This window comes from Enoplosus armatus, chromosome 6 (genome assembly GCF_043641665.1).
Source record: "Enoplosus armatus isolate fEnoArm2 chromosome 6, fEnoArm2.hap1, whole genome shotgun sequence".
Lineage (NCBI taxonomy): Eukaryota > Metazoa > Chordata > Actinopteri > Centrarchiformes > Enoplosidae > Enoplosus > Enoplosus armatus.
This window is the reverse complement of record NC_092185.1, coordinates 26,793,091-26,808,381: the sequence shown is the minus strand read 5'-3', so window position 1 is coordinate 26,808,381 and position 15,291 is coordinate 26,793,091. Positions and strand designations below refer to the sequence as shown.

General features: G+C 38.7%; 1 protein-coding gene across 1 annotated transcript in view; it reads right to left on the bottom strand.

Moving 5' to 3' along the window:
* Positions 1-15,094: 15,094 nt before the first annotated feature.
* The window catches only part of LOC139286188 (NT-3 growth factor receptor-like), a 219,478-nt gene continuing 219,281 nt past the window's right edge, over positions 15,095-15,291 (bottom strand). The window contains exon 18 of the mRNA XM_070906923.1: positions 15,095-15,280. Within this exon, the coding sequence (XP_070763024.1) occupies positions 15,095-15,280 (186 nt within the window). The remainder of the gene's footprint in view (positions 15,281-15,291) is intronic.

The window sequence follows — 15,291 nt, the reverse complement described above, 5'->3', positions numbered from 1 at the left end:
CTTCTTTTCTCCTCTCTTTCATTTCCTCTATCCTATTCTCTTTCCTCATCCCTTCCACTGCGTTCTTTTACTGTTCATCCCTTTTTCTCCCTCATACACAGACACACACGCACAGTTCTTTCCTGAGCAAATTGGCCAACCTGCCCTGACAGAGGCTCATTTCCCAGAGGTCACCTCTTCTCTCTCTGTTGTCTAGCTAACAGCACACACGCACACACACGCACACACATACAGAGAAAGCTGGCATCGCCCTACAAATCTCATTTTCTGAGGCTGAATCCTCCTATGCACTTGTCCAAACAACTACAGCCTGTTCTGCAGGTAGGAAGAGAGACAGAGAGAAGAGAAGGGGAAGTGGAGAGGAGAGGATAGGAGAAAAGAAGAGAAGAGACAAAGACAGAAATAAATGAACAGAAGAGAATGACAGGGAGAGAGGAAAATGGCAGTCAGTGAGTGAAAGTGCTCCACGTGAGCTCAAAGCAACTGCAGGAAACAGGAAAATGCTGCAAAGTCAAAAACATGTAATCCACCAAAACAACTACAATGCAATAGTGCTGCATATTCAGTGAATAAAGGTCACTTCCTGTTACTGTCAAAAAGTAACAGAGGGGAAAGAAATTTGGTGTCGTTTTCAATCATTTTCATTCACAATGAGGCCAGTTGTCTCCTAAAAAATCATTTCATTTAGGTCTTATTTTTGTAATTTTGACATCCTCTCTCTCTGTGATAACATTGTCCTTGAGATCTGGGAGACATTGCTATGATGATGAAGTCCAACAGGTCAAAAAAAAAAAGAAGAAAACAGATTCTATGTAAACCCCTTTATTTGGATGTCACACTGAAAGTGGCGCACACCTGAAATGTAAATTTCACTAGGAGACGTGGGTGAAGAAAGAGCACAGGGACAGCTTCTTCTGTGTAACTTTGTCTACTTTAATGGTCGCTCCCACCATAGGACAACCGAACATGATACATCATTTCAGTTTTGAAAGAACAGCATACAAGATATGTGGTTATTATTATATGATGCCAATATCTCATTAAACCTGAGAATCATTAAACCAAAATAAAATCTTCACACAAAACTAAATCTCATCTTCCCTCTCTTCAGATGAAATGTCTTCATTTCAAAGGTTTTGAAAACTAAATCTTATCTCAAAACTGAAATACAGAAGAGGAATTAATTAGTACTCTATAACTGTGGATAAATAGAGAAATAGGAGAACATCATAATAGGCACGAGTGAAAATAACTATTGAGCTTATTATGCCTGAAAAACTGTACCATATTTAATAAAATCCTCCAACACTACAACTGTAAACCAGTGAAATACCTGAATAGTGAAGCTACAAAACACATGTAACATATAATGTCATTCATGAAAACTCAATAACATACAGTTCACTAACAAAGCCCTCGCCATTACTGAAGTATAAAAGGTCATTTATTCGGATAGATTCTGGTAGTAGTCAGGAAGTATAGGATGAGGGTTGAGTACGGTAGGATGATTAGGGGTCGAGGAGAGGGATGAAGGGGGTCGAGGAGAGGGATGAAGGGGGTCGAGGGGAGGGATGAAGGGGGTCGAGGAGAATCGTGATGTGGCTGGAGGAGCTAGGAACCCGGGGGTCGAGACTGAGGGTGGGGGCACATCCCAAACACACATGTCTTGATGACGGGAGGAAACCAGAGCACCCGGTGGAAACCCACACGAACACGGGGAGTACATGCAAACTCCACACAGAAAGGACCTGGGACGGTTCAACCCAGGACCTTCTTTCTGTGAGGCCACAGTGCCGACCACTGAGAAGGGAGAGAGAAGAAGAATGGGGTTGGGAGGGGGGAGGTCGTGAGAACTGAGACAAACGGGAGAGAAAGGCGTTAAACACACTTATATATGTATGCACGGTTGATTGGATTAGAGAGGTACAGGGGGGTGAATTTACGCGGTACAGGTGATTGGATTGGTGACCGTGAAAGGCGTGGTCTTGTTCCCTAACCTTAGTTATAATAACTTCATTATTAGTACCTGAAAATGTTAAATGCGAAACCTGAATAAATCTTCACACAAAACTAAATCTCATTTTACAATAGTATTTCATTATTCGCATTTTAACATTTAAAAGGTGCTGTAATGTGTTTTCCATTTAAACATTTCGCACATTTCACAACTGATTAAACATCCTCAAAACTATTAATTTCATACTTGTTACGAATTTACAGTTTTTGTGCCTCGTTTGGATGTTTTTTTTTTTAGAAATACTAATGCAAGTTTTGAGAATTGGTGAAACGAACAGCAAAACAGTTGGCAAAATATTAATATAATATCATCAGGACATAGATTGTTCCATCCACATCACACCTACAGCAAATTGTCTGGCTAACTAGACACCTTGGATGGAAAAGGGTTGTTAAAATCTAACCTCGGCATAAATGAAGTGAGGTCATCACAGGTGATGTCCATGACCTTGAGTGAGAGTGAACATGAAATTTGTAAAGCTTCCGTTGGCCTCGCTGGAAAAGAAATCTGCACTTCCCTTCAGGAATAATGAGTACAGTGGAGGACAATCAATTGATATTTTTGTGAGAGCTTTGTGCCTCTCAATCTAACAGAACTTTGTCCAACATGATACTGTAACAAGGCTAAATAGATTTGACCTCACAGTCACTACACCCCTAGGTCTCATAGCTGCATTACTCTCTCTGCAGTAATACAGTAGCTGACCAGCCTGGCGTGTCTCTCTGTCTGTGGCTTCTTACTGCTTGGCCATTTAAAAGCTTAGTCCCTCTTTAGTTGTAGAGACTGTGCATGGGCCACCACAGATTTTAATTAGGGAAAAAAATCTACATCCAGTTTAATGCCCTCATGTCAAATGCTCAGCAAACTTATGTTTTAACGTCATAACGGGATGAAAAGTAGTAGAACCACAAGAACAGAACAATAAACCATGAAGAGTCACATTAGCAAGAATATTTGAGACATGGATGTGGGCTTCTAATGTTAACGTAGCCTAATGTATCTGCCAACATGTCCATGTCCTCATTTGTCATTTCTAGTGTCTCACCACCCCCCTGTTATCACATGACTCAAGTTTACATTTAGGCAATGTGATAACACTTGAACCAGCTTCATTCGCTGAAAGGCCACGGGAAGCAAGGTAGATGACGCATAACAATTTTATTGTGATGAATAATGTATGGTAGAGATGCTATCAAGTAATGCCTATGACTCTCGCAAGTATATTGTGATGAAACTAATTCCAATGAGATGTTAATGTTCAATAATCTTTTATTTTTTTAGTTTGATTTTTGTTTTTTAGTTATTATAAATGCATTGTATGAAAATGGAGAGAGCGGTATGTGTTGTATCTCAGGCCAAGTATTTACAATAAATTAATTTACTTCCCTTAAAGAACTCCTTGACATTGCAAGCCAAACTTCTGTTCCAGTTCTCTTGTATTTCAGTTATTTTACTGTATACTTAGAAACAAACTATCAAAGAGGTTACAACTACAAGGACTATGTAAGTACTATCTGCATAAATATGTGCAAAAGCAATGAGTTGAAACGGTAATCCAGCTTCTCCAGCAATACCTTGCTGGTGGACCAGCATCATTTATACATATATATATATATATATATTTGTTTATTTGTTTATTATGTACATAGCTCCACCACCAGTTAGGATTTCCTTTTGTGTTTTATTGTTTATAGTCATGTAGTACTGGCTGTATGTTCATTACTGCTTGAAGATAATCAGTCTTGTTCTATTGTAACAAGCCATGCTCCTGGTTGTTTTTGCCTAATGCTGCATTCACATGGATTCCAACAGACAGTAGACAGCAAACCAGATTAGGTGAGGCCAGCAAAAAATACCGGTGACGATAACGGTAGACGGCATTGGCGTCCAAAGTTAGAATATTTTAACTTTTATTTAATTTTATTAAATAATTTTAGATATTTTATTCCGTTATTTCAAAACAATACTACATCACCATCGCAACACATCATCATGTGTTTCATTTTGCCGTCCTGCCAATCCGTTAGACTGTTTGTTTTTCCCGTGCTGTCCAGAAGGTGTTGTCCATCTTCTGTCTGCCATCTGCCTGAATCCATGTGAATGCAACATTAATGTTGTGTTGAAGCCAGCCTCTGCCGCCTCAAGAACTCCCAAATTACCTTCATACAGTTGTTTTATTGGTGTTATAAGCGAAACTGTAATCAGATTACTATTGGATTTATACAAAAATAATTAAAAGAACTTTCCCATTTTATTTTGATTACTGTAATTAATGATTAAAATACCATTTTAAACTATTAATAAGACAAGATCAGTTCATTTGCTATCGTTTTCTCTTTGGTAAAAGGGTGGTGTCCCAAGGAATTTTATTAATTAAAGTTACTCCAAAAATGGTCATTTGTCCGTGGGAATCTAAGTGGACACTTTGTAATCTGCTGATATAATTCATCCTGTCACTTTAGATTATATATATATGTCAAAAACCAGGGAACATTGTTTATTTACTGGGATGCTTTACCTTCTTAAAGAGGTCACGCTACTATTTTTGTCTTGGAGCGGGCCAGTTTCCAGCATCAGAGGGACAGACACCAAAGGCAGCAAATCTCTTAAGGCGAGACATCCTTTCATCGTCCCCCATGGCTTTGTGACTTTTGGAAGTCAACTTCCACTACAAGCACAAGCATGGGTATACAAATTCAAATAACATTACAGTCACCCCAACCTGAAGGAAACACAGTTCCTACTGTAGAAAGATCCAAATAAGTCAACCTCATTTTCACAATTTAATAGCGATTCAAAGTTTTAAACAATCGACTATTACCACCTACAAATAACGGTCATATTTTTTACAGTATTGATACTAAACATTATGTTTGTAAACAGCTAAGTTACAAAATCCAGTGCTATCTATTAACATTAATGTTACACTAAAGTTAGCTAACGAATGGTAATGGTAAATCACTTATACAGCGCTTTTCATCCGTCATGGCTCCCAAAGCGCTTTACAGATCAGGTCTTATTCACCCATTCACACACACCGATGGCGAGCGAGCTGCCATGCAAGGTGCTGGCCTCCATCAGGAGCAACTTAAGCCATGTTTATGCTTGCGTGAGCAGGCCGCCGTAGATGTCGCGTGAGTTTTGAGATTGCACAGGGGCCGTAAAGTAAAAAACGAGTGGAATATTGTCATAAACAAACATGCACTCTGCACTAGAGCTTGTTATTGCTCAGGAAGAATGTATCTGGCGCGATGATGCCATTTTGGGCACACGGACCCTTGCGCCAGAGACACTACAGCGGCCATAAATCCAGCTTTAGGGTTCAGTGTATTGCTCAAGGAAACTTCAACATGACCCCAACCTGCTCCACCTCCCATGCAATGGTGCTAATCACTGTGCCATGTTGCTGCCCTGTTGCCCGCCTGAGCTGAGGTGGTGACCGGTAAACTTACAGTTACATTAAAGTCTTCACACAGAAGAAGATGACTTCTGTAGATAGCATAATAAGTATATAATATAAGATATATATAATGAACTGTTTTTTAAAAACCAAGTTAGCTTAGACAGCGTGCAAACCCATTCAGTGGCTTCACGGCTAATCTTAACCTGACATATTTGTGAACAAAAAACAAACGTCAGCATATTTCGTTTGTTCATAAACTTTTATTCCATATTGGCTAAACCAACAAAGGGAATTGGTGTATGACAAGCTGCTGTGGTACCACTGGTTGACAAACTCCCCCACCTCCATCAGTGGTTGCTGTGATTTGCTAATGTCCATTTTCTGTCCATTTTACTTGCGACTGTAAAAATGGATGACGTGAAATGGAAAGCCGCCATTTGATTTCTTGCAATGGAATCCTGGATGCTAATTGGTCAGCAAAACTACACTCGTGTTCCAATGGCCCCATTTCCACTTGTCATGTAAATCAGGGTCAACCCTCCTCCAGTCCAGAAGGTGATAATGCACCTGAAGCTGTTTGGGAAGAGACAAAAAGGAAGGAAAAATAACTTCTGCACTTCAGCAGTTTAGTTACAACAATAACAGTTTTGCTAGCGTTAGCTAACAACTATCCACAAGCAAACACAAACACGTGAATAAATTGCATTTATGAACCACGACCAGGACAAGGGTTTTATTGTCTTCACAGCTCGAACTCAAGCTGCTCCCCCTCACACACAGATCAATGCTCTCTCAACCACACAGATCATTCAGTGGTTGAACTGATCAGGGATCAGACAAATGCTACAGCAGCTCAATGTGCCTTGTATTTGATTGTATGTGTAGAAATGGCTGGAGCCGTTTTTTCCTTGTTACTTTAATGAAACAGAACAACGGCTAATTTCAGTGTCATTTTAGTGTAACTTTAACTTCTGTTATCACAAGGACAGAGGAGACAGGCCATGGATGTATTAAGAAATTCAATTCAAGAAGTACTGCTTACTGACATAGTTACACTATGGGAGGAGTAAAAGGAATAAACGCATTGGAGAACCAGGACGAATGTATCTACAATTAGTTTCTGTTACAGACAGAAACTATTTTTTGTTGTGATCAACAACTCACATGTGTGTTCTATTAATACCAGGTGCTTTTTTGTACCAAAGTGGAATGACTTTGGTATAATTTGACTTTGAATGGAAATTGTGCATTGTTACTTTTGACCCCGTCAATGGGGACGAAAGTAACACATGGATGGGTCAAAAGTAACACAATGATATAAACTTGAATTGTTAATATTATTTTTGTTTCTATTAAAAATGTTCTTGTAAATATAATAATAACTCATTTTTTTATAGAGAGCTTTTCATGGTACTTAAAGACACTTTACATAAGTTCAAATAACTAAAAGTAATAAAAAAGTAACATACAATGTAATATGCAAACATAGTATGCCCTTTACTGTATCTTTATAAAAACATTATTCAATTTCATTTTCAATGTCATCAAATGTTTTACAAGAGTATGAACAGCATAGCTGTTTTCATAGTGTAACAGCGTAAAAATAATCTCAAACCTCCTCCAGAGGTGGTTTGAACCATCAGATTTCAATCTGTCCTGTATGATTCTTGGATGCATTTGCACTTAGTTTTTTTGAGATCAGATAGCTGTCTGATCCACCCAAGACAACTGAACTGACAAAGTTTAATGACAATCCATCTAAGAGTTGTTGAGATATTTCATTCTGCGCTTGGCTGTAAAGATAGCTCTATGAACTAATTTCAAATGTGAAAAGAAACAATACTCGGAACTCATTTTTTTTTTTTACGTTGACATAGCAAATGAATGGTTTCACATTTTAACAGACACATGAACCCTTTCAGCTTTCACACATTCTCTGCAGGACAGCAGTATGATAGAATGTGTACATTGTGTTCTGATAGAATTGTAGTTATTTGAAGTGGAATTGACAAACTGACACAATTGTGACTTAAAACTACTATTAAATAGCACTGTGATCAAGTGCTAATTACTGACAAATATGATTAAGGAGTAATTAAGCTTGTTAGATGCTAGAATCTACTAGTGTAAAAGTGAGAAATTGAATGCATGTTTGTGTAAGCATGCATCAATAATCGTTAGATCAAATTAAAAGTTGAAGCGGGGCGTCTGTATTCAGTAAGGAATACATTCTCTATATAACTCCTTCAACTTTTGGTTGAACAAAACACAGAGAACAAGAAAAAGGACACAACTATTCAAAGATGAAGCAACTTTTAATGAGTCAGAATCATACACAGAGCCACCTTAAAAGTTCACCACATCTCAGCTTTTTAAAAAGACATTATATAATTTGTCAAATTATTCTAATACATAGGTATAAATTATAGTATGGAGACAGATATACAACACGTTACCCAGAAAGAGTGAGAGAGAGACAGAGAGGGACAGCCAGAGAGAGCAGAAGAGAAAGACACTGACTTATTATTGAGTAATGATGGTTTTAACAGCTTAAATACGTTGTATAGGAAACATGATGCAGGAAAACGTTTGAAGGGGAGGGGGGTGATGAAAGAGTACATGGGCAAGTCAGATTGAATAAATAGCATGGAAAAAGAGAGAGAGAGAACAATGATGCTAAAAGAAATAAAAGGAAATAAATATGTCATGAGCCAACAGAGACAAAAAACAACCATTTCCTCTAATGCCATTAGAAGTACTAAAGACTCACTCAGTGGAAGCTTAAGGCTGTGATCATACAGGACACATTTAGCAGCGTGACGAGTCTGTTTTGAATATTTGAGCGTTTGAGGTGTTTTGTGCGCTGATTTTGTCCTCCAGGAAGCTTGCATGTACTAGCGCAGCATGCTTATAGTGCTTTTAGAAAGAATGTGTCCTGCACACGTTAGAAAGTGTCCTGAGCAGCCAAAAAAAAAAGTGTCAGGTCTGAAGGTCTCAATCAGAAAACTGGTTTTTGGTGGTTGTTTCTGGCCTGGCTGCCTCATTTAAAGTCCTTCAGAGTCCTGAAGGCTAGTTGGCTAAACCTCCCCAGACAATATGGTCTACAGAGGATTCACCTTAGGGTCAACATCAGTTCCCACCTCTGGTCTCACAGAGATCAAACCATAACAACTTACTGGTGCATTATAGATTTTGGTACTCTATCCGCCATATTTGGCCAAAAGAAAGTCCAATTCATCAGCAGACTTTTAACCCTACCTACTTTCAATACCAACATTTTGCAACTTTCAGTGCCAATATATTTTTTTTATTACATGGCAACTTTGATGTGGTTAAGGTTAGGGAAAAGTTCATGGTTATAGTTGAGGTTAGGCAATCAATACACCTGCTTTGGTTAACATTAGCAAAATATCTTGGATACGGTTAAAACAAACAAACATTAATAACAGGTGACGGGATACAAATTCTGCATGCTACACATCGATCTACCACCCGTCTCTCCACACCATGACTTTCCGCCTCACTACAAGGATGGACGCACTAAGGGCACCCTACTTCTTGCACTGGCCCTGAATGTTGGCACTGGATGTAAATCTTGACCTGGAGAATCAACCAGTATGATGCTGTGCATTTTAGGGGGACTTCAGACTGGGACACCACTGTCGACCCACTGATGACCCACTGATATGTACTCAGCCTCCTAATCATCAGCTATGCTAGCTAACTGACTGACTAAAAAGATGCTTCCAGCACTTTGGTATGTTATGGCTTCTCAAAATGAAAGCAGAGCAGTGTGACGGGCCTTTCTAAGTCTGTCCTGTGAGAGTAGGCCCACACTTCTTAAGCATTGTGAAAAGCTGCACAGGGCCACTTTAGCACTCAGAAATTCTGTCAGGTGAGGTCACTGACCAGCATCTAGCAAGTCTTGTTTACCAACCCTGAGGCTCAATAGGTTTTTACAATACCAAAGGATATCACAGGAATGACAGACCCTGATATTGGTGATTTTGAAGAGTGGAGTTTCTCAGATTAGATTTTGCTCTTAACTTCTAATTTGTCACTTCTTGTCTACAGAGAAGATATTCTGCCCCAAACAGTATTGACAGTAAACGTGAATTTGACAAAGGAAAGGGTTCTAACTGATTGAGGACGAGACACTCCTCTCTGTTGCAGCCTCACTTTGTGACTGATAACACAGCTGGGATTTTACATTGCAGTCTTGCTTAATGCAGCTTTAATGTGAAACACTTGGAGTCTTGGAGAACTAAAATGAGAATTTCCATGGTAACCACTCTAGGATATTCTGCAAATGTATCTCTGCTACGTTATTGCATTGACACAGGAAAGATCACCATGGGGTACTGTGTCAAAGTTTTGTCTTTTTGGCATTGGACATAAGTCCAGTGATATATTGAAGTGAGAGTCCCATGGAGAATATTTTAAGTACATATCAAGGCTGTCGCAAAAGAAACGTGAAAAGGTTTCAGACTTCAGAAAATCCTTGTTACATACTCCCTCCAGCAGCCATATGTGTACATTAGGATGAATTCACATTGTGATGCTAATCACAAGGTATTCTGCAAATATACAGCAGATGACACAATACAATGAACACCTGTGTTCAATAGTTATACATTTAACTCACAATAAATTGTAATTCTTGTGATGCTCATGGATCAGCGCTTCACACACAGTTTCAACAGAAAATAAGACTGAATGGCTACTGCCTTGAATTTGGCCTTATAGGCATTAATGTTAATGTGTCCACTGTTTGTTGGTGCTCAATTCTTTGTTGTATGGAGTGAGAACACGATGCAGCAGGGTTAACTTAGCAACAAGGTGGATTATACAGATGGTATGAGCGTCAGTGGATAAAACTGTTATTAATACTAAGACATTTGCGCTATAGGTTATTAAGTGCTCAGGTGAATATTAGTGCATTGTAGAACACACTGTTGGCAGATTGAAGCATACGCCATTGGACTGGTTGCACTGATCTAACAAATAGTCTAACTTCAGAAAGAAGTCTTAGTTCATCAGGGGCATTAAGCTGGCCAGTTATTGACAATAAGATGTACGACTATGTAATATGTATAAGTACAGTAACTATATATTCTGACTAAATTGGGACTTTTTTGTGAAACTACAATGTTTCAAACCCACCAAATTCAGAAAAAATCAAAAATTCAATCATAACCCAAGGCTAGCTAGCCTACAGTTAATGTCTGTACAGTCAGTACTGTTTGGGGTAAATAAATATGAACTGCAAAAACACTCCAGCAGTCAAATTACATATGTCAACATACAATATGTCTGACAAATCTTTGTGCAGCCAACCCCAAGGGTGTGAGCACACACTGAACTACCATTATGCAAGGTCCTTAGAGCTCTGTAACACAAACAGTGCATCCACTTAGCCATGTCCATGGAGAGTACTGCACGCATAAACACGCAGAGCAAGGTTCTAATAAAGTTGGCCCCCCCGAGCACAGAGTAGACCTTATTGGTAAAACATGACTTCCTGGAGGACATTCAGAAAAAAACATTCACAGTGAGAGAAAGATGCAATAGTCTGTATATGCCACAAAGTACTGATCCACCAGATGTGTTTTTACATTCTCGTCGACTTTATCAGCAGTGTGACATGACATGAAGCCGTGAGTTGCACATAAAAGAGCTACTGTAGCTTACAGGAGTTTCCTGTGCCTGCTAAAACTCCATCCTCATAAATATTCATACTTGTGGAATATAACAGTTTAATGTGTTTACAGTTAAATCAGAAGACAGCCAATTATGATTACACTAGTAATGGTATCATACAGTAGTTCTGGAAAGGGCTTAGAAAGAAAGAGGCTGGAAAAGTTCACACTGGGCCAAGTTTCACACAAGCACCTCTGTAAGACAACTTTGGCCGCATTTATCCTGGCATTGTGGTCGTAATTTATACATGGCCATATAATTTAGTAAAAACCCAGGGCCACACACAGGTGTTAGCAGAATTTAGAAAAGCACTGGAATCAGATTTATCCATACTTCCTCCCCAGGCAGCACAGGTGTTTGCATCTGTTTAATCTTGATTCATTTCCATTACAACCTTAATGCCAGGTTAAAGTTTCATTATTTTAGCGCAAAGGTGCTTTTGAGAAACTAGTTCTTAGACAACAACATCAGATACATGACAATAAAATATCAGTACACTGAATAGTATGACAGTGGCTTACATGTAGATATCTCACAGCTATCGGACCATGCTAAACCTTTCTTAGTCTTTTCACCCTGAGGGACAGAAAAACTGTGGCCCTGTCTTTACCTGTAGACAGATGACACATCAGTACAGTTATGGCTATCATTTAGGACACAAATTGAGCAAAGGTTTGTCATTTCGTTGTTAGGTTGACTCATCAACAGTTTAACATGGGTTTTGTGTGTCAAGCAAATGGACAGAGTGCTGCCTTTTGATTGTTGGTTTGCGCTGCCGAGTAAAAACAGACACAATTTTTATTGATTGTTTCATGATGCTAGCGGAAAAATCTGAGCTATGGGCTCACTGACCCAATGTTTTGCCTTTGACAGAATATCAAACCTTTAGAGCATGCCCTGATTTGTCATTCCTGGTGAGATTGGAGATTGGATTATTCTCTATCACCTGCATGAGCAAATCTAATAGTTATGCAAGGATGGAGACCGATATCTGGATGCTCAGATGGCAAACCAGGTGGCAAAACTGTGTTCAAATAAAAGATACAGAACATGTATTAATTTTGGAACAGTTCAACATATTAGGAAATTTTGTTAGCTTGTTGTAAAATCCATGCTCATTTGAGATGACAATTTCAAAAAAGTACTCGCATAGTAGTAGTCGCATTTTGAACGTTGCTTGTTGTTACAGAATTTGTTGTCAGTCTGTTTGAGCATCAAAAGTACTTTGGATTCCCTGGTCTTTCATAAAATATAAAGTATCTATTTGAAGATAAGCAATGCTACTTTTATAGAACTGGCTTATTTTAATTAATGTAATGTGGAAAATGAATGCCTACATTAAACAAATGTTCAAGAACTGCATCAGACTGCACCGAATCGTTCTGTATTAAAATGTATTGTTCCTGAATTGTATTGTAGCCCATGCATCTAGACATGAATCTGATCGTTTTTTAAGGGAGAGATGCACACCCCTAGTGGACACGCATAGATGAAACTGATATCAATTGTTTTATCTGGCAAATGACAAACAAAAGTAAATCCAAAAAATGCTGAACTGTTCCTTTAAGATTGATTAAGAAGATATGATGCTAGTAGAGTACAGTACACTGACCAGGTTACTAAAAAACTGGGCCAATAACATCTTTCCTCTACTGTCCTGACTCATACATTACCATCAAATGATCAACTAAAAGTACAATGAATAGAAATAATTTAAATGTAGATTATCTTATCAAAATGTTGAAAAGACATTATATGACTAAATAATAACAGTAACTACAACTGGAAAGAAAGTATATCAAAAGATCTATTGGCTTTCACTGAACCATATACATAAACACATCAAGAAGCTAAAAATAATCAAACTCGAGAAAAGGAAATAAGTTAACATATCTCAAGACGTAGAGATTTACAGTATATACATTATTTCTAAAAGTAACACAATTTTGTTCATTGACTGGTAGCTCCACCGTTCAGTTCCAACTTTCTGTTGACGTAAAGCTGTTGTTGCTCGATCATGTCCGGGATCTGACGTCAGAATGGATCCAGGTATATCACACTACACAAAAAGCCTTCTTTTTATGTAATCCTTAAAGGCTACCTCCCAGCCTATTGTTTGTCTTTTAATGGTGATCAGTTTTCCCTAGCCAGTGGCAGAGTATTCCAATGGCTTTGGAGCATGGCAGAGGTCCACTATTTCATTCAAAAGAAAAATAAATAAAAAATATATAGAATATGTATTTTTTTTTTAAAAAACAGAAAATGTAACTTCACCTTGGGTAGTTTGATGTTCTTGTCAAGCTGCAAAGGGTACAAAAAAAGCTCTTTTTTTGTTAATTTTTCCCCCCCAAGGGTAAATGTTTTTTTATGTATAATTTTCATCATTTTATTCCTGTTTTTGATAGGGTTTTTTTGCAATACATAGAGTGCTGAGTAGGTTTGTTTGTAAGAAAAACAAGGAAAGTTTACAGCTAGTGTACATTTTTAAGCAGGTAAACAAAATGTAAAAGTGCTCTTATTTTGAAAGACTATTTTTTGAGTTCCCAGTGTTTAGAAAGATGTAGGAGGCACTTAGATCCATCTCTATGGTGACAGACAGTCACTCAGGCGACGCTTCGAGGCTTAGGATTGGAAGGTCTGGTCAGGTTCTTGCTGAAGTGAACATCTCTGTGGGCTAACATGAGACCAGGACTAAAAGGTGTATCTATGAAAGCTTTGCAGATGAAAACAGTGAAGCGTGCTGGCTTTGAACTAGCACTCAAGAACACAGTGGCTGCTGTACATGACATGTTTGATTCATGCAAGCTGTCCTTTCTTGATGACCCACTTCCTGAATGTTTTAATGAACAGTGTCAAAAAATGAAATCTGTCCTACAGATGGTCACTTGAACAGTGCATTCCCTTAACGTTATGCCAGCCTGCCTGGTTATTTTTTTATTGATTGTTGTCTAGAATCAGGTGGTTTACTTTGTCAGCATTTTGGCCTCTGTCTCTGATCAGGAGAATTCTGGCGGCAGCCACAAGAATGCTGCTAGTTTCAGAAGTCATGTCACCAGACGTTCCACAATGAAATCATGCAGCGGTTCAGTTCCTCTTTTCATGGTTTTACTAAGATCCACCAATCAAAGATTATGATCATCACTTTGGAATGAAGAACTCTATCAGAAGCAGACAACTGTTTCACACCCAAAAAGGAGGCTATTATGAATTTTAACCCTAACAGATTTAATCAACAGACATAGTATTCAAAACTGTAGGGAGTCATAAGGATGATATTACGACGATTGTCCAGAACTTTTACCATAAACACTTATAATGGCAAGTCCAAAACATGTAAAATATAATCTAGGACAGGATATCGGAAATTTAGCCAAGCTGAGTGAGACTCCACCAAGCTAGGTCAGGCTTCATCGAGACTTGGATAGAACCAAAGCTGCACTGATTTAAGCAGGGTAAAATGAGGATGCATAGGCTAGGAAATGATGGTACCTAAATTATTAGGATAAGAAAACTAAACCATACCAGACCAGTACAATCAGGTTCATCCAGTTCAGTCCAGTTTGACACAATTCATAGTTTATACTAAAGTAATTTTAGTCATGAGTTCAATCGAAAAGGAGCAAGACTGGACCACACAAGCCCAAGCCCAACCATTTAGGTAAGGTCCAAGACATTTCCCTTGATTATAATGTGATACAATGTCATGTAATCCAGTTTATTCCAATCCAGTTAAACACGCATCACTCCACTTTAGTTCGTTCATTTCAATCCTGTTATGTCAGGCAGTTGGATGCAAGGTACTGCCATTCATAATTCCAATTCACATGGTTCCATCACAGGCATGCTGTGAGTCCAGGCCAGTCTTCTGCTCCAAGGCAATCCATTTCCTTCTGATGTAGTGAACTCATTTCTACTCCAGTGATGATCTAGTCCAACCTAAAATACATCCCATTCCTTTCCATCTGTATCCATTTCTATCCCAGTATGTCCAGATAAACCGGTGTGGCTTTCATCAGAGTAAACAGCATCTTCTGAATGTCCTTAATGTTGAGGCGCTGTTGCGGCTCCCTCTGCCAGCAGCCCAGCATCATATCGTAGACTTCCTTGGGACAGAGCCTTGGGCGCTCCAGTACCCTGCCCTGAGTAATGCACTCTATCACCTGGGAAGACA